The sequence below is a fragment of the Adiantum capillus-veneris genome, chromosome 30 (genome assembly GCF_014529385.1).
Source record: "Adiantum capillus-veneris isolate H3 chromosome 30, ASM1452938v2, whole genome shotgun sequence".
NCBI lineage: Eukaryota > Viridiplantae > Streptophyta > Polypodiopsida > Polypodiales > Pteridaceae > Adiantum > Adiantum capillus-veneris.
In genome coordinates this window covers 5,659,866-5,687,376 of record NC_140960.1, presented here as the reverse complement: position 1 = coordinate 5,687,376, position 27,511 = coordinate 5,659,866, and the positions used below count along the sequence as shown (strand labels likewise).

The 27,511-nt window shown below is 44.4% G+C and overlaps 1 protein-coding gene across 21 annotated transcripts in view; it reads right to left on the bottom strand.

The window, feature by feature from the left end:
- The window catches only part of LOC147417477 (uncharacterized), a 124,629-nt gene that overhangs the window by 32,952 nt on the left and 64,166 nt on the right, over positions 1 to 27,511 (bottom strand). For 10 of the 21 annotated variants that reach the window (XR_015187352.1, XM_086507504.1, XM_086507505.1 and 7 more), the window contains one exon: positions 7,177 to 7,261. The exons of 7 other annotated variants lie outside the window; for them this stretch is intronic. Coding sequence is in view for 11 of the 14 variants with exons in the window: in XM_086507504.1 (XP_086363630.1) it covers positions 7,177 to 7,261 (85 nt within the window). In the remaining 3 variants the exon portion in view is untranslated. The remainder of the gene's footprint in view (positions 1 to 7,176; positions 7,262 to 27,511) is intronic. 4 more of the 21 variants (XR_015187350.1, XR_015187355.1, XM_086507507.1 and 1 more) reach the window with 1 other exon arrangement.

Sequence of the window (27,511 nt, the reverse complement as noted above, 5' to 3'; positions counted from 1 at the left end):
CCAGTCGACACAATTTGCGAAAATGTCCGTACAACCTGCCATCTCAACATGTTGGAGCAAACAACGAGATTCTATACAGTTGCAACGTGTCATCTCTTTGTGCAACTTGTCCTTTGTGTGCGTGCCCTTTTTTATAATTTAGGCTCCTTGTTCCGTCCTACCAATCAAGTTAGCTCAACACCGGAAGGTAACTCAAATGTCCTAGCTGCAAATACCACATAGAGAGCATTGATCAGGACACAAAGGATTCTAACTTTGACAAGAGATTGGCATGGACCACCTTTCTTAGTGAGTCTGGGAAATGTACGCATTGATTTGATGTGTACGGATGACCTCGGCACAAAACCCTAACCCTAAAACCCGTTACATACCACCCTCTAAAATAAAAGCAATCGTCCTCGATTGCAAGATACAAAAATGTTCACACTCTAACAATTATACAACTTAAAATCTCATAAATAATCATTCAATGATGCATTCTTGTGTCATAACGGTCGTGCACACAAAAAAGCTAGCTACAGACACCTCGGGTATGTTGATAATCAATCTTATGCCCAGTTTCTTGGCCACTGCCTATAAAAGGTCATTAGATCTTGCTTGGATGTCGATCACACACCCAAGATCTTAGCCAATGCCTATAAAAGGTCATTGGATCCTGCTTTTGGTGCGTGCACACACCCACGATCGTAATCTTTAATGAGCTCCAAGGCTAGACTCAGTGATAGTGGAAAAAGTCACAAGGTGTAACAAGGTCAAGACCGTCAAGGTAACCAACAAAATGAATAGTTGATCCTATTTATAACTGCCGAACTGGGCCTTTGACTATCTGTCCACTGTGCAATTACCGCATTAACTGGGCTCGAAAATTATTAATCTTAAATTAGTACAAAAGAATTCTCAATTCATCATCAATCTTTTAATTATAGTGTCTTTCTTTTGATTCATGAATCTTAATTTGTTAGCGCTCCTTGAGTAGCTTGATTACAGAAGTTCAACAACAACTCTTAGTTTGTTCTCTTGCATCAAAACGGACACGATACTTGTAGATACTTGTCCAAGGCATGCCCTGTAGAACATCACATCCTCCCAAATCCATAATGTAGAAGTCAATTGGGTCTGTAAATGTCTAAACTTGTAGTCGAAGTGATCCGATCAATGGTGTCGATGACGTGTAAGTTCCATTAGCCATTTGTGCTTGGCATATTCCTCAATATCTAATCTTGCAACTAGTTCTTGGGAAATGAAATTTTGCACGGAGCTTGAATTTTAGAGGATTACAATCTTGATCTTTAACTTTTCCCCTACCTTTACATGATTCATTGGATGTGTCATCGGTAGGCACATCTATAAAATCAGAAATTAATCCAACTAAGTGTCGGATTTCTCGTCTTTTGTGCTTTTATGTGGATGATCTTTTCTTACTGGGGGTTTCTAGGTAGTCCAAAGGCAATATGAACGTGAAGGCCACATTTGTAACACCTTCCTTCTGATAGGTACTATGCCATCTTTGCAGGAGTCAACCATCGAGTAGATGTGTTAGCAATTGTATTAGTTCGCTGTCGTTGGGAATCGAGGATTTGGGTTTCTCTTCTCAGAAGGGACGGCAATGTCAGTCAAGACTCAATACCAGTCTTTTCTTCATAATGTGAGCCCACTCTTACATGTGACATAACTTGTATATTTGACACCACTTTTCCTATGCAGTATTCTCGCAGTTATAGAGGTAGGCCCACATTGTACTTCTCAATTTGTTTCGCAAAAGTAATATCTCAAAAGGTGGAAATTGGTGCATCAACATCCTAAAATCTTTTGCTGTAAATTGGAAGAGTGTCAGAGGGGCACGTCCTGAGGCCAAGCCGTCATGCAACTATACCTACTTTGAATGTCTCATCAAGGAAGCTAGGGTAGAAAGCGAGCTTGAGGCTGTGTCAAGTCTTTAGATTGCCTGATTTCTTGGCAATGTCAAAGCACTATCTTTAAGAAAAAGCTGACGTGTAACGATTAGATTCTTCTGAATTTTCGTTACGTCAAACTATTGTAAAAACTTGATAGCGTTATGGGAATCTTTAGATGCCTATGAAGGATGATCTTTTGTTCTTGGGGTGTTTCGGGCAGTCTCAAGCAGTATGACCGTGAAGGCCATATTTGTAACACCTCCCTTCCAATCGGTAATGTGTCATTTCTTCAAGAGTCAACCGTCAAGTAGATGTGTTAGCAACTATACTAGTTCGCGGTTGTTGGGTATCTTGGGTGTTGAATCGAGGATTTGGGTTTCTCTTCTCAAGAGGAGCGCTAATGTCAATGAATACGAGTTCTTTCTTCATAATGTGATAGCCCACTCTTGCATGTGACATAAGTTGTAGTATATTTAATACCACTTTTCCTATGCAGTAATCTCACAAGGGAAAAGGTAGGCCCACAGTGTACTTCTCGATCTATTATGTAAGATCTCGAAAGGTGAAAATTTGGTTGTAAATTGGACGTGTGTCCAAGAGGTACATCCTGAGGTCAGACCATGCTACAATTATATCTACTTTGAATGTCTCATCAAGGAAGATTGGGTAAAAAATGAGCTTAAAGTCCCTGCGTTCCTCGAACTTGTTCGACCACTCAACTGTTTGTGGATCAATCTGTTTCTTCCAAGTGGTTATCGTGGTAGATAGTTGGGCCCGAGTAATTCTTGAAGTAGACGATTGGGCCCAAGTGAAGATGGAGATAGAGAGCTAAGAGTCAGGTTCGGGCCTCTCAATGTCATCTACATCTTCATCAATGCGAAAGTGCGACATGGGATATGGACCAATTGATGACAAGGGTGTCAAAAACTCCAATCAGCCCCATAACGCAAGCCGCCACCAAAAACGCAGGTCAAGATAGCACGGTTGATGACCAACCCTCAAAAACGTCAAAACAGCCCTGAAAGGCTCACTGACACCAAAAACACAGTTTTAGAAAGAAAGCTGAAAACCTCCAAAACGCGTCTTGTTGCTCATGGGAACAGCTGATAAAGGCAGCCTAATACCATGTCAAAAGTGGAGTGGAAGATGTGGAAACGATGAAAACGCAAAGGCTGAACTAAGCACACCCACGACTGCGCAACAAACGCTCACACACATGCACACAAAGCAATGGTGATGGGGTCAGGGGAGAGGACGGAGAAGCACTGACACAATAGAGGGGAGAGGTGTGAGATAAGAGAGATGGGTAAAACGCAGAGGGGAGCAAAACCACAAGTGCACGCGCGCGCCGCGCACACACAACGCTCAAGCTCTTAAACCGGCCAACGGCGTGTGTATTGATGAGCAAGTACACTCTGATACATGACTATTGGAGGGGCATCTGCCCCCTGCATATATGCTTTGCTTGAAAGGCTCACACGACCCACCCTCCTACCCCACACGACTGGGATAAATGAATATGGCATATTTATCAATCCTTCAACTAACGGGTGGTTCACATGCTCGGTGAAACACACGCACTACTGATAGTTGGCCTCAATTGGGCATACACTAGCTGACATATTGCCTCACATAAGGCAAGGCACAGCCACAAAACAGCACTCCCACAGCACGGGATATATTGGAGATGACACGTCACTGATATACTAACGGTCCCCTCTGTTGGGTTAAAGGCCCAAATGGCCCCTTTGTGTATAGTTTTAAAGGTTATTAACCTTTGGCCAAGTTCACATTGAACTTGGCCACTAACTTTAAATTGGTCCTATACATTTTAATAAAGTGAATGTGAGTTAATTCCAACTCACTCACTTATTCCCCATATCGTGTAGCCAAGTTCACATTGAACTTGGCCACTAACTTTAAATTGGTCCTATACATTTTAATAAAGTGAATGTGAGTTAATTCCAACTCACTCACTTATTCCCCATATCGTGTAGCGCTCCTGCTCTCTCCCTTTTCGTTCTGCTAGCGCCCACCTCTCTGCTCGCACTCCCCCCTCTCCAAGGTACACACCCTACACATTTCCTCGTGCTCTTTCACTTGAGCACACCCCTTCGCGCTCATCAACTGGTATCAGAGCCCAATTAGGGCTTGCTCCCAAACCTGCAAATTCTGATTTTCAGCCAAGCAGGTCAACTTTTACGCAAGATTTTGCAATTTCATCGCCAAAGGACTCGTCCCCGGACACTAGAGAGCTCCCGGCAAGTCAAATTGACCTAAAACAGATTGAAATTAGGTAAAAATCAGCAAATTACAAGTTATGACGGCAAAACACAGGTTTTGCAAATCATGTATTAAGGTGTGGGAACATCTTTGCTAGGTCCCCGCTACCCGAAAACATTGAAATTGCCGAAAAACAAGTCCCAAAACAGGTGTTTTCAGCAAATTTCAAACGTAGGTTTTTGCAAGTGTTTTTATGATACGACTACATTGGAGAAAGTGCAAATTGATGCAATCTACGCACGTTTGACAAATTTTGGCTATGTATGACCATTTGTGGCTCAATTTCGTACAATTTGATGCTACAAATTGGGGCTTTTGCTCATACATGCTTCTAAAGGCTGTGCATCAGCCTTATGTATCTGTGAGACTAAAAACAACTAAAATTGTTGTTTTTTAGCACAAATTCGCTCGCTGAAATTTCCTGCGCATAAATTTCAGAAATTGTTTTTTGTGCCTAAATCGACCTATTTTGCCCCAAATTGCTCCTGTGACCATTTGGAGCTGTAGTGCACACCTCTCTGAGGCGATACTCCGGTTTTTGTGCATTTTGCCCAAAAATTCAGTGTTTTAGCCCTCTTATTCGTGCAACTATGGCCTCATCTTCTTCGAATGTGAAGAGTTTGTTCGAGATTAGGAGGTTCGATGGAACAGGTTTCGACCTTTGGAAAGACAGGATCCAAAGAATCCTATTTCTTAAGGATTGCGAAGGGGCACTTGAACAGGTAAAGCCACAAAATATGACGGATGAAGCATGGGTAAGCCTGAACAGGAAGGCTATTACATACATTAAAATGGCCATGACCGATGAGACAGTCATTGATGTGAAAGGTCTCACAAGTGCTTTTGATGTGTGGGAGAAGTTAGAGGGAATGTATGAGAATACAACGCCTGTTAACCGAGAGCATTCGATGCGAAAACTTGTTGGCATGCAACTAGATGAGTCCAAGAGCGCTGCAGAGCACTTGTCGTTGTTCACAGGTACGTTGTCGCAGTTACAGGATTCAGGCTTGCCTCCTTTTGATGATTAGCTGAAAGCTATCTTCTTGCTTATGACTTACCTGAGTCATGGGAAAGATTGGTGGTTTCATTGTCCAATAACCCCAATTTGACCTTTGATGGTGTTAGGGGTTCTATCTTGAATAAGGAAATCAGGAGGAAAGCAAGTGAAAACATGGTTAGAGGCAGGACAGAGAAGAAGAATGCCTATGTACAAAGGAGTAAGAGTAAAAGTAAGGAAACGGGAAATGCCAGCAAAGGCAAGGGTGATGTGACTTGCTATCAGTGTGGTAGGAAAGGTCACAAGAAACCCGATTGCACGTACTATAAAGCCGAGTTAGAACGGAAAAAGAATGGCGGAGACAAAAAGAAAGACAAGAAGGAAGTCAAGACAAATGCACAGGATAGCTCAAAGGACAAAGAGAAGGCCAATGTGGCTTCTAGTGTTGTGATTGAGGAGCTGTCAGATGTAGAGGACATCTTGTGTGCCACTTTGTCAAATGATGATGCTTATGACCTTGATGCCTCTCTTAATGTTCATACACAGGACATGCAAATCACCAAGAGTGATCTTATTGATGCTTTGTTGACTGTCAATAATGCATTATCCCAAACTTGGATAGTTGATTCCGGTGCTTCATTTCATGTGACTCCTATCAAGGAGTGTTTCTCTACATTTGATGCAGGCAAGCATGGCCATGTATACCTTGGAAACAATCATGCATGTTCCATTGAGGGTATTGGCACTGTGCATCTCTCCATAGATTGCCCAAATGAGCTTGTCTTGCATGATGTTAGATATGTGTCAGGAATCAAGAAGAGTCTGCTTTCTGTTGGTCAGATGGATATGCATGGTTACAGCATCTTGTTTGAGAGAGGATCATGGAAAATGACTAAAGGCTCAAGGCTGATTGTAAAAGGCACAAAGAAAGGGACACTTTACTGCATGCATGGAAAGGCCGTGTTGGGCAAGTTTATTGCATTGGCTGAAATTAACTCTCACATGGAGTAGTGGCACAAGAGGCTTGGCCATATGAGCCAAAAGGGCCTTTCTAAGCTTTGTACTTTGAACAAGCTTGATGCTAAAGGCACAAAGCTTGACTTTTGAATGAATGTCAATATGGCAAGCAAGTAAAGCGTTCTTATTACTCTGGTGTCTCTCGTAAATCTTGTGTGCTTGATCTTGTACATTCTATCCCACCTCCGTAGAAAATTACTGTTCTATCCCACTAAGTCAAGAATGTGGAGACAGCCAGCCTTTCGAGAATTCCACAATGTGATACTAGCTATCAAGGAGAATATCTCATCTCTAATATGTGGATCTTACTGCGTTGCTGCCTCCTCGCTATCTGTAGAATCATACTCAAGGGGTATCTATAGTGTGACGAATTTAGGGTTAGGGTTTCAGAGTCTGTATGATCACTGTGCACGTGATCAGTACACAGCCAGATAAATGAAGGCATCCTACTTTAAAAGGTGGTCCCTATTCACCTCTAGGTCAAAGGAAAAAACCTTAAAATGGTTGCTCTCTAGATTCTCTCTCCTCACCCTAGAGAGGGCATATTCTTCGCTCTAAATCTGTATTTTCAGAGTTGGCTGATTCTCTCTAGAAATTCTCTCTCTAGAGATTCTCTCTAGACTTGATTTTCTCTCTCTACAGCTTTTCTTCACTCTAGCACTTCAGTTTGGGCAAATTGGGTAATAATCAAGGTCGGAAAGTCAATCGTAATTTTATGTGTTTTAACTGGCTTTTTCTCCAAAAATTCAACGCTACAACTTTTGAGGGCTGATTTTTATTTTTTTATGCTAGATTCCACCACAAGCATGCTCTACTTTCCGGAGAAGAACCCACATTTATTTGGCTTAGAGCTTCTATATAAGAATGGTGTGAGCACTTAAGACAAAAACAGTTGCAGTGCATGTGTGAGCACTCTAAAGATTTCTCTTTGCTGCCAATACGTGGCAGATTTGTAACCAAAGTTCAAGAAAGATAAAGATATACCTAGGGGGCGTTGATAGTGGCAGTTCAAGGCCATCGATTGTCTTGTGTAGAGGAGCATCCACCGACATCTTTTCTACCTGCTTCACTGTGCAGATTTCAGTTGTTTTCAAATTTGTTTCGGATCACTCTTTGCAGCAGTGATTACACTGTAGTATTCATTTGCTGTCAGCATTAACACTAGAACCATGTCAAAGCCCTCGTAGAATAGATGTGCTCTTGGGAGGTGCATGAGCAAAGACACTCGCCCCGAGTGACAAACCCAAACTGTACCCCCTGCTCTACTGAGAAAAAGTGCAGACGCTCTGCAAGTAGCATGTGAAGCAAGGCCAGTCCATAGGCCATGACTTAAGGAATCAATCGCGTCAAATATACATCTAAATTTCTATCACATGAAGGATCATGTCCCATGAAATCATCCCACGTCCCTAATGCCAATCCACCATGAGCAATAATCCACTAAAAATATGCCACTATCTCAAATATGCATCGGAGATGCTTTGCCCACATCTGTGTACGCTGCATTCTATGTTCTCACTAGAGCCATGCGACCCAGCCTCACTGTGCACTCAAAGAATGAGACTCGGGCTTGACCTTGCTCACTGACATTCCTAAGGTCCCAATAAAGTTGAGATCCTCCTACATCCATAGCCACCAGGCTGCAGCCTGCAGGTAAATATGGGTCTACCACACATCTCTTCCATTGGCGCCAACTACTCTAACTGGCTACTAATTGTAATCCGGTAAAAACAGGCCCTTGGATCCCATCGCTAAAATAAATCCGAATGTGACAAGATATCTCCTGTTGTGGGGCATATGTAAAAAACAGATGAAGGTGCTAACTAGGATGGCAATCCCCTCCCATCGAAGTATGCCCACCAACCAATGTGCTCTCGCATCGTAGTAAACGGATATGGCCTCTCCCACAAATAGAAACAGGTATGGTGCAAGAGAGCAACCTATCTCACAGAGCTAAGAAAGCACAAATCCCCCCCCCCCCCGAGGTTTCTTTCCCATACTAAGGACTTCACAGTTGGACCCCAGCCATGCCCTTTTGACACTAGACATCTCCTTCCAGTTCACGAGCATGAGGTCCTAGGACTGTGTTTACATGGTGGGATTTATGGACACCTATGCACAGAGGATCCAAGGCGACCTGTGGAGGAGCTCACCCATATTCTACAAGACACTACGAGATGCGGCTAGGGAGGCTTATCCACATACACAGCCTGGCAGAGACGCCGTTCTGGGACTATGGCCCAAAGCACTTGGTATGATGAGGAGTGCAAATATTTGAGAGCCCAACTACAAAGAGAGGTTTCTATCGGAGTCATCACTCATAGACAGTCGCGTATTGCCTACCGGCGTTTAGTACATCGAACGAACAGGGCCTTTTTGGCTAGCCTTGAGCAGGAGCTATACCAGCTATGTTTGAGTCAGGATTTGGCTCACAGTTGGCGGCTTTTTCATGAATCCTCTCCTGCTCTAGCAATTACTTCTCTTTTTTTTTGGGGGGGGGGGGGGGGGGGGGGGGGGGATGCTGCTCCCTATATACACTGTCAAGGCAGCCACCTCTACGGGATCCACCAGAGCATGCCCACATGCACATGTCTTCTCTACAACGGATATGGTAAGGAAAGCCATTGACTGGATGAAGCATGGGAGAGCTTATGATCATGAGGGATGAGTGGCTGAGCATTTTATTCATGTCAGAGATATGCTTGCATAGCTTCTAGCTATGAGGTTCAACCATGCTATGTATGAGGGCCTGCATGAGACTTGGAGTTTGTCTATTATCGTGCCTATCCTCAAGGCAAAGGGACCCTATGGAGCCTCGAAACTACGTACTATTATGATCGGTCACACATTAGCATGGCTATAGGCATCCATTCTCAAGCAACAGCTGAGCAGATGGGCAGAGAGACAGGGTATACAAGCAACAGGACAGGTAGGTTTTAGGAGGGGTTTCTCTACTCTTGATCACATCCTCACTCTACGAGCCATTATTGAGGAGGGCAAGTCACATGGGAAACGGATATATTGTAGCTTTGTGGACTTCCGCAAAACTTTAGATACAGTACCTACAGCTAGACTAATGCGGCGACTGCAGGTCGTCTGGATACCCACATCATAGTTACCCGGAACGGGAAATCAAAACGGGGAACGGGGAACGGTAACATGCATGAAATGCCATTCCCTGATTCAAATACTCACATTTGAAACACGGAACGGGGATTTGGAACGGGAATTGGGATGGGAACGGGGAACGGGGACCTGAAAATGGCCATTCCATGTTACTATGACCCACATAGCTCATTTGGGGGATTATGGCTTTATACACGAGTTGTGGGGCAGGTATGCACTCCCGAGAGGATTTCTACCCTGGAAGATATAGAGGAGTTCCAACTGATGCCAGAGTATGCCATAGAGAGCGAGAGACAAAGCTGCATTACATATGTCATTGCTTTGCATACTATGAGATTCGCGGGCGATTCCATTGCTAATTCAGGGAGGGTTTTGGACCACGTTCCAGAGTTATGGGATACCAAGATCAAAGATGCTTGGGTCTTTTCTTGCTTGAGTTGAGGAGACAGAGAGATTGCTTGTTGAGGTGACCAGAGAGACAAACTCACATCAGGTTCCCGACTATTTCATACCATCCATTACCACTAGACAGCCACTAGACAACTAGACAGACAGGTTTTGCATTAGAGTTCGGATCCCACCTCCACTGGAGGCACACTTATTGACCGTGCGATGGACCTAGGGAGATCTAGGCATCCACGATCACAGAGAAGAGCATCCTAGCATAGACGGAGACTACATAGAAGGATTCGGATTATTTTGGCATACCAGGCACAATACCCAATCAGGTTTTTGACCATGGTGGACATCAAGGAGATCCGACATCGACCAATGGATTTACTCTGCGCTGGAGGATTATATCCTTCTTGATAGCTTCAGTTTCTTGCATCCCTCATTATTTTGTACCTTGTATTTACTAGAGAGGCATCCCTCATTACTTTGTACTTTGTATTGACTAGAGAGTCTCTACTCTTTCCCTTACTTACACTTTCACTACAACATTTTGTTTAGGATGTTAGTCTTTCTTTCAACACACAAACTTTGTATTAGATTCACCACTTTGTGACTTGTTGGTCTCATAGGTCATTTTGGCCTTTTGTGTGTCATCTCTCTCTCTCTCTCTCTCTCTCTCTCTCTCTCTCTCTCTCTCTCTCTCTCTCTCTCTCTCTCTCTCTCTCTCTCTCTGTGTGTGTGTGTGTGTGTGTGTGTGTGTAAGGTGCAACGGAAGTGAATGTTGAACTTTGCTCAAGATGAGTGCTCCGAACTGTGCTCAAGGTTCCTTTTACTTACGAAAGGGAGAGCCTTCATTCCTTTAGTGAGAGAGTGCAATGGACAAAAACAAAGTGGATAAACACCGTGAATGAAGGTGCTAAGATTGAGAGATAGAGAGAGAAGCAAACAACGCCAGAATGTTGTCAAACCTTCCTCCGAAGGCCCCACTCTCTATGGCTCTACTTATGATTGCACAAATCTCTACAATGCTTGGACTTGCCGACGATGAGGACGACGACGAGACAGGCTGAAATCCGAAAACGCTAATAGCCGAAATCTTCAAATCTTTATCTACTGAATTCTAACTCTATGTCGGTGACGATGTCCATGGCGACAGTATGATGACGACGCGCTGAAAACACAGATGCTGAAATCTGCGTTTTCCGGGCTAAATCTGCAAACTTCGCGGGATCTGACAGTGCGGCGAGGATCTGCTGCGGGAAGGTGAGATCTGCGAGGTTTGGGGTTTCTATTGCGGAAACTGATTGCTGAAAACTGAAAACGCTGAGTCTAGGGCTGATTCTGTCACGAAGATCTGAAACAACGTTGAGGTGTCTTGCAGATGCAAAAACGCTAGGGTTGAAAATCGTCTGCTACAGAGGAAATCTGCTAACTGCTGTAGAATCTGCTAATGCTAGTGGATCTGTTGTCTGCTGTGGTCATCGGGGCTGATCTGCTGTGCAAAAACGCAAGGGCTGGTCTATGGTGCAAAAATCTTGACTTTCTGATCTAAATCAATCAACTGTGGCAAAACACAATGGAAATGCCTATGCTTGATGCTCAATCCTTCTTGTGCTCTTTCTGATACTATGTCATGCTAAGGAAGAGAAATGGAATGTGAAGTCCTTGAATACAACATTCCATCTTTTCATGCTAAATCCGCATATATCCGTGCTCATTCATGAGTGAATCGTGCTCAACGTACAATATGGCATGCCTATTAAAAGGGATCACATAAAGACGCTGATTAAAATACAGGAAATGATCACGAATAAAACACTCGAACAATGCATGCTGACTAATCATTCGTACACATAATACTTCCTGAGAGGATTCTTTGGACCTCGACTCGAGAGCCAAGATCGGTTCTTTCTGAGGGGGTTCTGTAGCCCTCGACTCGAGAGCCACGATCGGTTCTTCGTGATTGATCGAATCTGCAATGAGGTTAGCGTCACTAGACAAAGTATCAACTAAACCATCATCCTTGTGAACTATCACAGCTTCTTCGTGCAACTCATCATACTCGTGAATAATCACATCTTGATCATGCAAATCATCATGCTCGTGAATAATCACATCTTGATCATGCAAATCATCATGCTTATCATTATCATGCAAATCATCATGCTTGTCATAATCATGCAAATCCTGTGTGTCATGCTTTGGAGAAGAAGAGACTAAGAGAGTCTCCTTTTCCCGAATCTCTTCAATCTGCACCTGCACATTAGAAATGAGAGAGGAAGAATGAACAACGTTCTTGCAATCCAATTTTGTTTTTCTTTCTTTGACTTCCAAGCGTGCTTCCTCGTGCTCACGCTCTATGGCTGCTATTTTTTCTTCGTATTCACGATCTATGGCTGCCCTCCTTTCTTCGTAGGCCTTTCTTTCTGCTTCTCTTTCTTCACATTCTAACTTCCTTTTCATAAACAAGTGCTTCAACTCCTCCATAGGAGTCAATGCAATCCTTGTCGTAGATGGGGAAGGGGGAGGGTCAGAAACACCTCCTGGTCGGGAAAATTCTCCTTCCCACTCCCATGCTCACCACCTCTATGCGAAGTATCCATTCCGCTTCAGGTGATGACCATCCACTGAAGTCTTGGGTTCTTAAGTTCACGAGGAACTTGGGTTCTTAAGTTCACAAGGAACTTGGGTTCTTGTGGGTCTTGGGTTCTTGGGTTCTTGCGGTTCTTGAGTTCTTGAGGTTCTTGAGTTCTTCTTTAGCTTGCAATCTGCGTTAGAGAAGGGTCTTCTCTTCACCCGAGTTCTGCTCTTTTCTGCGGGCGCATCCCTTGGCGGCTTTGCGCTCACACCAAGGTTGCTTTTTCCCACCTCACATCGATAAGCCGGCCGCTAAGTGCACGGTCCGCTCTCAATGAGTGAAAAGAGGCACAAGGGGAGGCTGGACAAGCTTTTCTTTCTTGGGTGTTTCCTGCCACTCTTCAAAAACACGATTAGGAATCGACACGCCAAAGAGGACTTGGGTTCCGTGCGACCTCAACAAGCAAAAGAAATTATGTGGTTCTTTCCTTGAGTGATAGAGAACACTACCAAAGCTCTGATACCAATGTTAGGTGGAGCGGAAGTGAATGTTGAACTGTGCTCAAGATGAGTGCTCCGAACTGTGCTCAAGGTTCCTTCTACTAACGAAAGGGAGAGGCTTCCGTTCCTTTAGTGAGAGAGTACAATGGACACAAACAAAGTGGATAAACATTGTGAATGAAGGTGCTGAGACTGAGAGATAGAGAGAGGAGAATACGACACCAGAATGTTGTCAAACCCTCCTTCGAAGACCCCACTCTCTATGGCTCTACTTATGATTACACAAATCTCTACAATGCTTGGACATGCCGACGATGTTGACGACGATAAGGACAATGACGAGACGGGCTGAAATCTGAAAACGCTAATGGCTGAAATCTTCAAATCTTTATCTGCTGATTTCTGACTCTATGTTGGTGACGATGTCGATGACGACGGTACGACGACGACGCGCTAAAAGTAGATGCTGAAATCTACGTTTTCCAGGTTGAATCTACAAACTTCGCGGGATCTGACCGTGCGGCGAGCATTTGCTGCGAGAAGGTGAGATATGCTAGGTTTGGGGATTCTATTGCGGAAACTGACTACTGAAAACTGAAAACGCTGAGTCTAGGGTTGATTCTGTCGCGAAGATTTGAAAAAACGTTGAGGTGTCTTGCAGATGCAAAAACGCTAGGGCTGAAAATCTTCTGCTGCAAAGGAAATCTGGTAACTGCTGTAGAATCTGCTAGCGCTGGTGGATCTACTGTCTGCTGTGATCATCGGGGCTGATCTGCTATGCAAAAACGCAAGGGCTGGTCTGTGGTGCAAAACGCTAGTGTTGATGCTCTGTTGCAAAAACGCTAGGCCTTGTTGGGAGTCTTGCTGAGAAGTTGCCTGTTGAGCAAGGTGCTCGTGCTACCTCTTTTGTCAGAAAGTGCTAGCGCTAGGTTTTCTTTTATACTTCCTTGCAAAATTGCCCTACTTAGTTCCCAACAAAAGTCACTTAAAAGATGGAGCTATATGCATTTTCATGATTGTACTGCCCTGAGCATATATATATATATACATGCATACACCCCTTAGTGATATAGTTTCATCCCCCCTCCCATACACCTCTCTAGAATCACCCTTTTACAGCACCCCTTTTACCTTACTACCAATGGTTTTTCAATTTGTATCATTTGTCCTTTTCTAATAGATGAAGGACATACACATGTACATTTTTTTTGTCTCATAGGCCGATTTTGACATGTTATAGACGTTAAAAATCACGAGAGAGGGAGAGAGAGAGAGAGAGAGAGAGAGAGAGAGAGACTCCTATCGTGATGGTCATTATTGATGGCAAAACCATCGCATAGGGACTTGCGGCCTCTACAACATAGTATTAGGAGATACACATTGTTTGGAACTACAATAGTGACTTATAGGCGCACCTAGCGCAACTAGAGAGGGTGTTGAGTAACCAGGATATCATTCTAATCACAAAGAGGCATGAGAATCCAGAGCGAGGCCTATCAAGATTACATGGATTCCAATGGGAGTCCATATATTGGAAGTGTACACGCAAAACACTTCCTGAGGATCGAAAGGAGTGGCCATACTCTTCAAATGAGATTTGCAAAGCAAGATACAGATTGTAGCACAAGACTCATTTGCTCTAATTACATTTTTTGTAAGCATAAATGGATTCGTCTAGAACTAGCACAAGACCTGATTACATTACTCTATGCTATTTTGCTCCCACATGATATGTTGTTCCACTATCAAGGCTCAAGATGAGGTGATACAGAGTTGGAGAGGTGATACAGAGTTCCAACTCATGTGCCTCCTCAAAGACTGGCTGCATGCGGTGTAAGGGTCTTCATCTGTTTCCTTGAGCTCTCCGTGCTAATAGGCTATGGTATCTCTCTTTGAACTCATCATCATACCAATGGATCTGGGGTATGGTCCCAAGAGGGGAGTACATCTGATGTGAATGGTGTGGGAAAGATATGAGAGTTGATGTGTGTGTAGTACTGATGAGATATGGTTGCTAAGTGTCGATAGTGGTGAAGATGGGTGAAACCTACCGAGGCTGTGGTAAGAGTGAGATCTGGCATCTGGGATGAAAGAGAGCGAAAGGTAGGCGTGATCAGATTCAATGGGGAGAGGTGGAGTGGTAAATGAGCTAAGAGGACATAATTGATTGTACTTCCCCCTCCAATTGCAACTCCATGTGGCATGCATGTCAAGCCCCCTGATGTGGGCCAGATGATGAGACGGTCCTGGGAGCCTAATCTTAGCAAATGGTGCCCGGATGTAGTAGGATGAGTTGTATCTATTGAGGCTCGAGTAGTGGTATCCTCCTTTGTAGCATGTAGCGTTTCTAGATCATCAAAATTTCCTCTCGCATTAGTGTGCATTGAAGCCTTCCATAAGAAAGACTACTCCATGATCCCCTCCATCCCGTCCTTTGTCGCAGCCCCCACACAAACACGGCATGATTATGCAAAGAGGCTATATGAGATACTTGGACAACCTCAAATCTTTGAGCCACCTGAGCCTCAACCTACCAGATCTAATTTCTTCACTACAGACATGATGGCAAAAACTATCCGACAACTACAGCACCACAAATCAAATGATTACACGGTGTAACAAACTTGGACACCCAAGTTTGGAATCTATCGCGACACGAGAGAGATTTACTTAAAACACCTCACAAAATTCAATCAGAGCCTAGACACCCTTTTACTGTTGGGATTCCAGTGCCGACTGGCCCGACCATTGTGGCGACCTGCACTTCCCGACTGCGAGTGAAACTCTTGGCCGTCGTCCGTTTCACACTGGCCACACATTGTTCGGGCAATTGTAACTTCAACAAGAGGGTCCCAAAAATTAAATAAAAATCAAGGAAAGAAATCAACAACTAAGGTTAGTGGTTGCCACGTTCTCGTGACATACCCCCCTCTTGAAATCGAAAACGTCCTCGATTGTATGCCATATATACATGCCATTGAAGATCTTGTGTTGTTAGCACGCTTTTGTCATCGCATGTACCCGCAAGAAAGCTCATAATACATAGATACAAATGACTTAATGAGACCTTCATACTTTTGTCATTTCCATCTGTGATAGAAGTGAGCATTATACCTTCAATACTTGAAGAGCTGTGCACACTTCTATTGCACTGAATCCGTATGTACATTTAATGTGCTAGCTCGATCATTACCCCTCCTTTGTACACGTTGGGTTGGGGCATACGTAGGCTGTAACTCAAAGGCCTCAAGATAAAGCTGCAATACATTTGGTGACTCTGATAGTTTATGCTCTTCCATCCACTTTGGATAGTTCTTGAACTTCATCAAATAGCGTCTTGCAACCTGTCCCTTAACATTTCTTTCTTTGACATGTGCTCCAAAAGACTCGGCTGAATCTTCAGCTTTCTCTTCTCTTTCAGACTCCTGCAAAGCTTCAAGAGCCGCTTTTGCAAAGGACCTCTTTGCCGGTCTTTTCTTTTGTTGCCCCCCTTTCACGTTGCTCGGAAACCCATTGTCCTCTCCCTTCAACAAGGAAAGACCAGAGTTGACAACTTCCATAAGCTGAATGAGGGTAGCCACTCTGTTCATTGTACAGTAATCTCGAAGCCCTTAAGGCAGCCCACAACAATACTTCTCAATCTGTTCTCTCAGGGGCACAAACCAATAGGAGGTTACTGAGAGGAACGCTTTACAAAACCTCCAATTGTACTCTTGTAGGCGCTCGCAAGTAGCTGCAGTGAGTTGGTGCCAATCTGTCATGACATCGGCTTCAAATTCATTTGAAGCCACAGAGATGCAAACATTTTCTTGAAGTGTACCCATGTTGCGGGTGTCTATCCTTGCCTCAACAATGTCATCCACCATGTAAGCGCATTGTCTTTAAAGAAAGTGGAAGCTTTCCTGACCTTAAAGGCCTCTGTAAAATTCCCCCATGCATAAGCTATATAAAACTGCTGGAGGAAAGTAAACAGGCTTTGCCTTATCCTCAAAACCGCTAAAAGTGCTAAACTTTACAGTTGCACCACTTCCTTTGTAGGCTTTTGGCTTTTCCAGTGCTTCCAAAAAATTGTAATAAGGAACTGTCTGCAACATTGGCACTGTAGTAGGGATCATCGGCATTCCTTGGCCATTGACATTTTGCGTCATAAGTGCCATATGTGGCTGCTGTCCAGAAAACCCAGCCATGCTAAAATTGCCTTGTGGCACCCCAAACTAGCCTTGATACCATACATGGGGTTTGGCATCACGCCTTGCATACTATTCCTGTCATACAATGTCGGTTCCCAGGCCCATAACCAGCCATGCTTTGAGAGACAGATCCACCCCCGAAATACCCAGGATGTACCGTGGGTGCTGGAAAAACCTAATGCATTGCTTGGAAATTGGTTCCATGTCCATTTAACGCAACATGCAGACTTTGAAAGGTGGCGGGCTGAACCGGCAAAGCTTGTGGAATAGGCGTTCTAACCACCTTTTTGTGGACAGCAGAAACTTGTCTTGGAGCCCCACGTGACTCCGCAACATGTGAGTGCTCCCCGCCCTGCTGAGACACACAAGGGACTTGGACTTGAGCCTCAACAAGCTCTACTGCATGAGACGGTGGCCTTGTCTGCAGTGGCACTGGCGGCGCTTGCAGGAACTCCATAAACCTTGGGTTCTGCACGAGTCGAGAAAAAACATTCGCAGCGGCAACCAATCGAATCTCGAACGCATCTTCTTCAAGTTGCCCAGTCATAAAGCTCTGCACTGATGGAGCATTCATATCAACAAAAGGTACAGACAAGGGTTTTCCGTGAACTCTTGCCAACCTCAAACACTGTAGGAATTGCATGCCTGTCCTGCGAAGAGGAACCTTCTTCCATAATGCCTTTCCCTTAGTTGGCCATAGTGTAATTCCACGTTCGTGTACTCTGTATCTTCACCAAAAACCAACCAAGGCTCACTTCTTGAGAAAAAAGTGATTCTGTCCAAGCGCCAGAACCATGAAACCGGCCCGTAGGGCGGTAGACATTAGCTTTCACCCGAAACTTTACTTCAGACTTTTAAAGGACACAAAGAAACTTTGCAAATGAAACCTGTAACGGAAATTGACACTTCAAACACACACGGCTCGAAAGCTAGAGCGATTCAAGCAGACAGCGACATCTTGTAGGCCCCAAAGTTTGGCGTCCCTTTTAGTGTTTCTTTATTCTTATTAAACTTGAAAAAAACCTGTAAACTTTTGCAAGTTGTCCCACTTTTATCGGGCTGAAACTTCTCTACTCTAACCCCATTTCGGTAACCACCACAATAGAAGTCTCCACAAACAAAATCCCAAGTACAGGGTGACTTTTCACGCACTTTAGAGCACTTTACAAAACCTGGTGAGAAATTACAGCTCGCTGAATTCTCTGTTTTGCGCTTTGATTCGCGTGCAAATCACTTCTGTGGATAGCCCTCGAGCTCTCCCACCTATGGGGTCACGTGCCCCTTGAATTAGACGAGATTTCTCGCGGGAAACTTCTCTAAATTGTCCTGTACAAGCACCCAACGCTTTTCCAAGGCTCCCCTGGCAAATGGACGATCCGAACACTTCCACCTAACCCTCACCAAGCTGTCCAAACCTGTCCATGGCTGTTATTGCAGGTTTTTGACCCAATTTCGCCAACATAACAACGCAAAACCCTCTGAAGGTCAAAAGTACACGTCAATGACACTTTCCCTTGCGGTTAGGAAGCTTTCCACTGAGCTGCGGGTCAATTTCAGTGTACTGTAATTTCCTGTTTTGTCATTGTCAAGTCGTTTACGCATCCCAAGGCTTTCCCGAGGCTCCCCTAGCATTGCCCTGGAGTGTAGGTGGGAAACCCTAAACCTGTAGAAAAACACAACATGCTATAATTCTTTGTTTTGAATCGTTTTGGGCGAAGCGAGCACGCCTACGCGAGTCTCAGGTGCTCCTGCATGCAATGGAACAGTCCCCCTTTGAAACAAACGAGTTTTCACGCGAAAAAAATCTCCGTTTTCGCATTCCTTCGGGATGGAACTGTGCGTACCTGAAGGGGATTAGCAATTAGCTAATCCGGTTCCTATCCAGAAGGCTCTTGCCTTGGCAAACGCGCATGAAACCCCCATAACTGTACATGGTTATCTGAGAAGCCCAACTAGTGGGGCATTACCATACGTGCAAAGGGGGGAGAGAGATGCACGAGAGAAAATTGTCACCCTACATAGAGCAAAGGAGAAGTCAAGCTTTCCATTAAAGTTGTGATCGCCTACACCCACTACTCACACACACATTGTAGCACATTGTGGAGCAAAAATCAGCCCCCTCTGGGCGCCCCCGGCTGGGATGAGCTTGGCAACTGCACCTGGAGCCGCCAAGTATCCAGATTGCCTCTTTTGAGTTAATTTCCTAGTAGCCACCAACATATAAGTGTAGTGAGTGAGGAGCCTAAATAATTTTGAACTAACCCTAGACACCCTTTTACTGCTCAGATTCCAGTGTCAACTAGCCCGACCATTTCATGGCGACCTGCCCTTCCCAACTCTGGGTGAAACTCTTGGCCGTCAGCCGTTTCACATTGGCCACACAATGTCCGAGCATTTGTGACTACAAAAAGAGCGTCTTTCTGTAGTAAGGTGATGTAATACGTTGGATGAGACCCTTTTCTAGAAGTTCTTTTGTTTCGTGATTTCTTCATTCTGGGCTCGGCTAACTCGATAAGGTGGCCAACTCAATGGTGTGGTCCTCTGGATGAGATAGAGGTAACTCGCCTGGTATGCTTTCAGAGAAACAGTCAGCATGTGTGCAGAAATTCTTGTTGTTCTTTATCCCATTTAGACATATTGGTTCTTTGTTCATCATTCAATTCTTTCAAGTAAATCACGTAAACAAAAAGACTGGATTTCATTAATTTTGAAGTGGCCAAAGCCGATACAATAGAGACGGACTCGCCCTTCAATTTTACATCGAGTACAGTTTTCATGCCCTTTCATTCGTCAAAGTCGCTTTCTTCACCTATCAACCACGGCTTTGTTCTTGTGGTACCAAGGGATTCCTAGGAGGACGTCACACCCTGCCAAAGACATGACATAAAAGTCCTTGCGTCCTAAATACCCCTGACAATGCGAACGAAGTTTATCAATGACATGTGTAATGGCAACATCCCGTGCGCGCGCCCCTCGAATTGCATCCGCCTGTGGCTCCATCTTGTCGGGTATAATCTAAGTGGAGCCGCCAATTCAGGTGAAATGAAGTTGACCTAGACTCCTTCACCAAAGAACCCATGCGCGGCAAAGTTCTGTGCTTTCGTCAATCTCACTCAAGTCGATCCCCATACAATTGGTCCCAGTCTTGCTTTCATCTTGCCTTTTCTGCCTCGTTCTTCTGTTGCTCTGCAGATCTCTAGCCTTTCTTGAGATTGTCCTCGATGTGCCTTTTTAGGAGACCTCGCACAGATGTGTCCTTGTTCTCTGTAGTCAAAACACTTCCCCTCTTTGAGATATAGAGTTCTCTGTTCCTCGCTCAGTCGGGGTCGTGCGTCCTTTTTCTGAAGAAAGAGTCATTAATTGAACTTTGTCCAGTCCTTGGTGTCGAAACTACATCAGCGGGGTAAGTCAGGTTACCCGAATGGATCGAGAATCTCTGCTTAGCATGTCCCATCAATTGTTGTATAGACTCTTCTGCTCAAGGCATCTCTTTGGGAAGTCCATAGCAAAAGCGCTCGATTGGCTCCTTGAAAGTGACTTTCTTAAAAGAAGTGGTCGGTAGAAAAGCATCCCAAAATCTTTCACAAAAAGTATCCAAAGTGTCACCCTTGGGAGAGGGTTTTCCAACACCTCCAAAGTTTGGGGGTACCCTCAAAGACGATTTGGGCCACCTATGCTCTATATGAGCAGGTTAAAGGTAAGTACGCTGCCCAGAAGGCTTATCAGAGCCTATTATTAGCACCATCCATTTGAAGAAATGTTTCCCACTTTCACCGACTCTGTTTGGCCTCTACATCGATGAGATCTCCGACCACATACTACATGCCAATGGAGAAGCCGGAGACCTCGCAAGTACTCCAATACATATCATGCTCTATGCTGACTGCATTGTTTTGATCTCTGAGTCACAAGAGGGCCTACAACATCACTTGGATGTTCTAGACAAGTTTTGTATGCATGGGGTTTGATAGTGAACCAAGGTAACGATCGTCCACACTTCTAGAGGAGTTAAGAAAGCTACGGTATTTATGGCAGTGGGTGGGCACGAAGAGGTGGTGGAGTCCTTTCTGTACCTAGGAGTCACCCTTGCCGGCCCACAAGGCAGCTTCACTATGGCAAAGGCAGCTAAGCTAGCGAGCTTTCACCAAAGGATACACGACATTGGCCATGCTTGAGCGGAGCAAGGTGGTTCCATACGTGACGTACCGTACATACAAATACTTACAGTACATCGTTCCGTATGGATAATTTTTTTATGCACATAACAATATACCTTCGTAGAAAACAATAAACAGCAAGACATTTTAGGATATTTTCCACCGCACATTACAGGTGTACAATATATATACTAGTTCGCGCAACCCGCCTACGGCAGGTCTCGCTCGCTCTTCCCAATGGTACAATTGTTAGGCCTACGACGGTGCTTAGGCATGCCAACACTATGTACATAAGCCCTACATTTAGAGAGAGAGAGAGAGAGAGAGAGAGAGAGAGAGAGATCTATTTGATTTGTAGCCCATTTCAGTGAATTCCAAGAGAGAAACTCCCGAACACGAAGCTCCTCAAGTACTTTTGTGCTTTATGAGGTACATGCTGACTAACAATATCATCCTGAATTCTTTTGCTCATAACAACATCCTGTGTAATGCCACATCCCTTCAAGGTGCAAGTTCATGCGATTGCATTTGGAGAGACGCCCTCTTGCTAAAAACAGCCCAAAGCTTCCTGACCATGAGAGTTGCCTTCAAGATGCAAGCATATTTGATTGCATCTAGAGTGAATACCCTCGCTTTGCATCCGCAGAAAACAGCTTAGAGCTTCTTGGCCTTGCCCAAGTTGCAAATCAGTGCATTCCAAGAGACGATATCCCGGATAGAAAGCTCCTCAAGTAATTTTTGTGCTTTATGAAGTGCACCACAATTGGCAAACATGTCGACTGATGCAATGCTAAGCACAACATTTTCTTTCAACAACCACTAACAACGAATGTCATCGTGATTCTTTTGGCCATATTAGCGTCTTGGGCAACACCCACAATCAATACATTTCAAAAGACAACATCCCCGACACGATTGCAAGTGTACGTGATTGCATTCCGAATGATGCCCTCACTCAACATCTATTGAACATAGCCCAGAGCTTCCTCACCATGACCCTTGCCTTCAAGATGCAAGCGTATGTAATTCCATTTGGAGAGACACCCTCAAGCACCTTCTGTGCTTAATGAAATGCATCACATCTGGCATAAATGTCGAGCAAGGCAGAGCCAAGCACGACGTTTTCTTTCAGCAACCCCTTACAAACCATATCATTCTGATTTTTTTTGCCCATATCAGCATTTTGTGTAATGCCACATGCCTTAAAGGTGAAAGTGTCCGTGATTGCATTTGGAGAGATGCCATCTCTCTGCATTTGCTAAAAACACCCCAGAGCTTCCTCACTATGACCCTTCCCTTCAAGATGGAAGCGTATGTGATTGCATATGGAGTGAAAATCCTCGCTTCGAATCCACCGAAAACAACCCAAAGCTTCTTGGACTAGCCCAAGTTGGGGATATCCCGCAATCAATGCATTCCAATCCAAGAATAGGAAGCTCCTCAAGTACTTTTTGTCAGAGTAACAGGGAACGAGCGGAACGGACCCCTCCCGTTCCCGGAACACGTTCCCGGCCAACTTGGGTCCCCGAAACGGAAACGGCAACGGAACGGCGTTCCGTTCCTGGGTGTAACCGGAACGGCTGGGCGGAACGGGCAGGGAACGGCCGAACCGGAACGGGAACGCGTGAGCGGAACGGAACGGGAACGGCAGATTTCAAATTTTGAAAAAAATGACCGTTTTTTTTTAAAACAGGGGGCGTTTAGGCACTCTTTTTGAACGTTTGAGGGAGGGGTAGACTCTAACTCCTATATAATGCCTCAAGGGCAAGGTTGAGAGCCCATAGCCTCATCCTTCCCTCAAGGCTCAAGCTCTCTACGTCGGCTCTAGCCTCTTCCAAGTTCCTCAAGCCTCAAGGCTCAACCTTCAATGCTTCAAGCTCTCTCTCCTTCTCCCTTGGGCCTCAAGACTTAAGCCTCAAGGCTCAAGTGAAAGCTCACTCTCCCTCTCTCCATCTCTCCCTTTTCCTCTCTCTCTCACGGCTCGCCATCTCTCCATAATACATATCTCCCTCATCTCCCTCTCCCTATCACTCCATCTCTCCCTCTCCCTCTCCCTATCTCTCCCGAGTCCCTCTCCCTTTCTCTCTCAAGCTCCCTCCCTCTCTCGAGTCTCACATGGCGCAAGCTTCCGCATCAAGTGAACGTGTGCCCTTGGGTGCGAAGAAGAAGGAGGAGGAAGTATCATGGTGGGACGAAGTGCATTCCCGAGTGTTGGGAAAGTCCGGTGGTGTTTTCCCCATATTAGCATCTTGTGTAATGCCACATGCCTCTAAGGTGCAAGTGTACATGATTGCATTTTGGAGACATGAAATCTTTGATCACCCAAGATATGTGGCACTCAACTTGCCGTGGGTTTGGGCTTCTTGCCCTTCTTGTCCTCTGAGTCATTTATGCGTGGACAATCTGCAGCAAAATGACCAAGCTACTCACAAATAAAGCATTTATTCTCAGCCATTGAAGCCTTCTTCTCTTCGAACGACTTAAAAGGCTTCCTTTTATGTTTCTTTCTCTGTCCTGTAGACGTCTCGGCTGAGTTCTTAGCTTTCTTTGCCTTTTCAAAATGGACGGTTCAGGAGTCGCTTTTAAGCAAATGCCAAATTTTTCTTTCGCTGGCCCCTTTTCACGTTGCCCTGGAATCCACTAACTTCTCCCTTCAACAAGGCATGACCAATGTTGGCAACTTCCATAAGCTCTGTAAGGGTGGCCGTTCTATTTTTTGTACAGCAGTTTCTAAGCCCTTTAGGCAACCCACAACAATATTTCTCAATCTGCTCTATCAATCGCACGAACCTCTAAGAAGTTACTAAAAGCAACGCTTTACAGAGTAACAGAACTTCCGATTGTACTCCTCTAAGCTTTTGCAAGAAGCTGCATTGAGTTTGTGCCAATCCGTCATGACTTCAGCTTCAAATTCATTTGACAACCATGTAGATGCAAACATTTGCTTGAAATATACCCATGTGGCGGGTGCCTATCCTTGCATCAACAATGTTGTCCACCATGAAAGTGCATTTCCTTTCAAAAACGTGACAACTTTACTGACCTTGCAAACCTCTGTGAATCCCCCCCCCCCCACATAAGACATATCAAACAATTGGAGAAAAGTAAGAGCCTTTGTCATGTTCTCAAATCCGTTGTAGGTATCTGTTACAAGCTTGGACACTCCAAGCTTGAAATCAATAGCAACACACGAACAGAAACTTCAAAATCATTGAATGTTAAGAGACAGAGAGAGCACGACAGAGTTCTGTGCCCAAATTTACAAGGTTTTACCATACGTGCGTACAGATGCCATCTGTACGATACGTCCGTACAGTACAGTATGTACTGTACAAAGACGGTGTAGGTTTCTTTTATATAAAAAAATCGGCAACATGTTAGGCGTCCGATGGTACGATAGGGCAAAACTCTCTATATTCACTGTAGAGAGTTTCTGAACAGATTTTTGCACACAAGGAAAGAAAGTAAAGTGATTCGGTGGTTCTTGGTTAAATGCAAGAACTATCCGGCATTAGATGCGAAGTGGATGGAGGAGGAGTAGGAGGAGGAGAACCTTCCGAGCACCTTCAATTATCTCAAATAGCGCCTTCCAGTCGAAGAATGAACCGTGTTATTGTAGGCAAATTCTACCAAAGGCAAAAAAAAATGCCATCAAGTATTCTAATCAGAGATGTAAGACTTCAATAAATCCAGAACAACTGAATTTGCAATCTCAGATTGCCCATCTGTCTGCCGGTGGAATGGTGACGAGAACTAAAACCGCGTGCCAATGTTCTCCCAAATAGCCCTCCAAAACAAACTCGTAAATAGGGGAAATCTGTCGGAGACTATTGTCTCAGGCATGCCATGTAATTGAAATATTTGTGCAATGAACAGTCTCGCTAAATGGTCCGGCTTGACTGTTTTCTTCACTGGAATGAAGTAAGCTTGCTTGCTAAATCTATTAATGACAGTCCAAATGCCATCGTGCCCACTCTATGTCTTTGGAAGATCAAAGATGAAATTCATTGCAATACTAGGCGAATGGGAATGGGTAAAGGTTGTCGTAATCCTTTAAGTGTGGCCAATCGCGGATAGTCTCAATTTTCGCCGGATCCATCTATACTCTTATTGCTGAGACGATGTGTCCTAGAAAGTGTTATCTCTGACAAGAAAAACTCGCTCTTTTTGGCATCCATAACCAATTTGTGATCGCGCAATGCTTGAAAGACCTGTAGCAAATGGTAACGATGCTCTGCTTCATTTTGGGAGAAAACTATAATATCATCAAAGAAAGTGCCCACAAAAGATCGATGCTCTCGGAAAATCCTATCCATCATTCGGTTGAAAAGTTGCTAGAGCATTGGTAAGTCCAAAAGGCTTCACCAAAAATTCGTATAACCAAAGCTTGTCCAAAAGGCTGTCTTGTAGACATTTCCCCCAACGATTCTGATCTGATGATATTCGCTTTTCAAATCAAACCTGTAGTCGATCAAGAATTTCATCGATCCTTGGAATCAAAAATATGTTCTTGACGGTGATTTTATTGAGAGCTCTAAAGTCAATACACATCCTCCAAGATCCGTCTTTCTTTAGGACCAATAAAATCGGCAGTAAGGAGGCCGGTTCGGTGGTGTGGTTCCAGGAATCAGATCAATAGTATGGTCCTCAAGACGAGATGGGGGTAACTCACTTGGCAGGCCTTCTAAGAAACAATGAGTATGTGTGTGAAAATTCTTGTTGTTCTTTGTCTAGATCAAACATGTTCATTCATTGTTCATCATTCAATTCTTTTAAATAGATCGAGTAAACAAAGAGACTGGATTTCAACTTTTATTTGCCTTCCCGTTGAGAGGTGTTATCTCCATCAGATTCTTCACGAGAACCCATATGTAATCTGGGATTCTTAGCGGCTTTATGCCCTGTAAGACAAAGCGATGAAGAAGGGAGAAGATCGATGAAGACGGGAGCGCGCCCAATGCGCGATGAAGGGTGGAGTGGCTAATAAGTCCGGGGTCGGGGCATTCAATAGATTCTTCTATCAATTTCCAAAAGTGCCCAAGTGCCCTATCTGCTCTTTGATAGGACCGGTATGCTTTCAGAAGAAGCACACGCCTCATGCTTTGATACCACTATCACATGGCTTGGATGCTCCAAGTCTAGATTCTGTCACGACACAACAGAGATTCTGAAACGAACACAGGGAGTAGATCTCCCGGCTACACGGACCGCCTACAGACACACGTCGGACGAACAACCGGACCATAGCTACGAGCCGGCAGCTCCCCCGTGTTGACGTAGACGTCCACCTGTAAGACCGGTCCCATACCACCCGGCCTCACCTCCTCGAGGTGACCTCGCGCACTCCTAGCCTCACGAGCTAACCACTGACACTCTGCCAGTGGGGGTCAATAACTGCAAATGAGGCATTGGCCTCCCTTTTATAATAATGTTATCCTTCTTTCGAGAAACTAATACTGGCGCTCCCCATCGGGATTTACTTGTCCGAACAAAACCCCCGTCGAGATAATCTTTCAGCTGCATTGAATCTCGTCCTCCTCGGTTTTACTAAACCAATAGGGTTGCTTTGAGAAGGGTTGAATACCAGCCACCAACTCAATGCCACGATCTACTCCTCTTGAAGGCGGCAAGCCAGGAGGTAGATCATCAGGAAAAACATCCTTAAAATCAGTCATGATTTCTCGAATAAGATTGGATTCGTCGGAACCCCCAAGTTCAACAAAAGAACATGAAACATTTTTACGAAATTCAGTGACAGAAGTACCAAGCACTAATGAATCAAACCAAGCAGCTAGTACACATTGATAAAAGTCAACATCAGAAGACTTTGTATCTTTATACATTTCCAAAGCAGTTACAATTGGTATTGCAAAACCATTATTTACAGAATTCTGATTACAAAGAGACACAGATACATGAGGCATGTCCTGCTTAACTAAAACAAGAGAGTGATGTACATAGTCTATATACAATGAGTTTTGTTTATCATAAAACCATGGAATTGCTAAAATAGCATCTGCTCTATCCAGGTGCATGATGTGGAAATCCAAGTTCTCTTTGTAATCACCTAGCTCGAGCGACACCATCCGTATCCTCGCCACGAGCCATCTTCACGCGACACTCATGGTCATTGTCCCGCATCCGCAGGCTCAGTTTCTGCACCAATCTTGCATATACAAAATTGTGTGAGCTTCTATTATCAAGGAGTACGATCACGTCGTGACCATTGATCTTCCCGGGGAAACGGAGAAGATCGTGCTTATCAAACGCTTTGGTGCTAAAAGTACAATTAGTGCATAACCTATGTGCTAGATGATGGATTTCAGCTTTGAATGACATCAGAGTTACCTGAGATCTCGTGAATCTGAAGCAAAG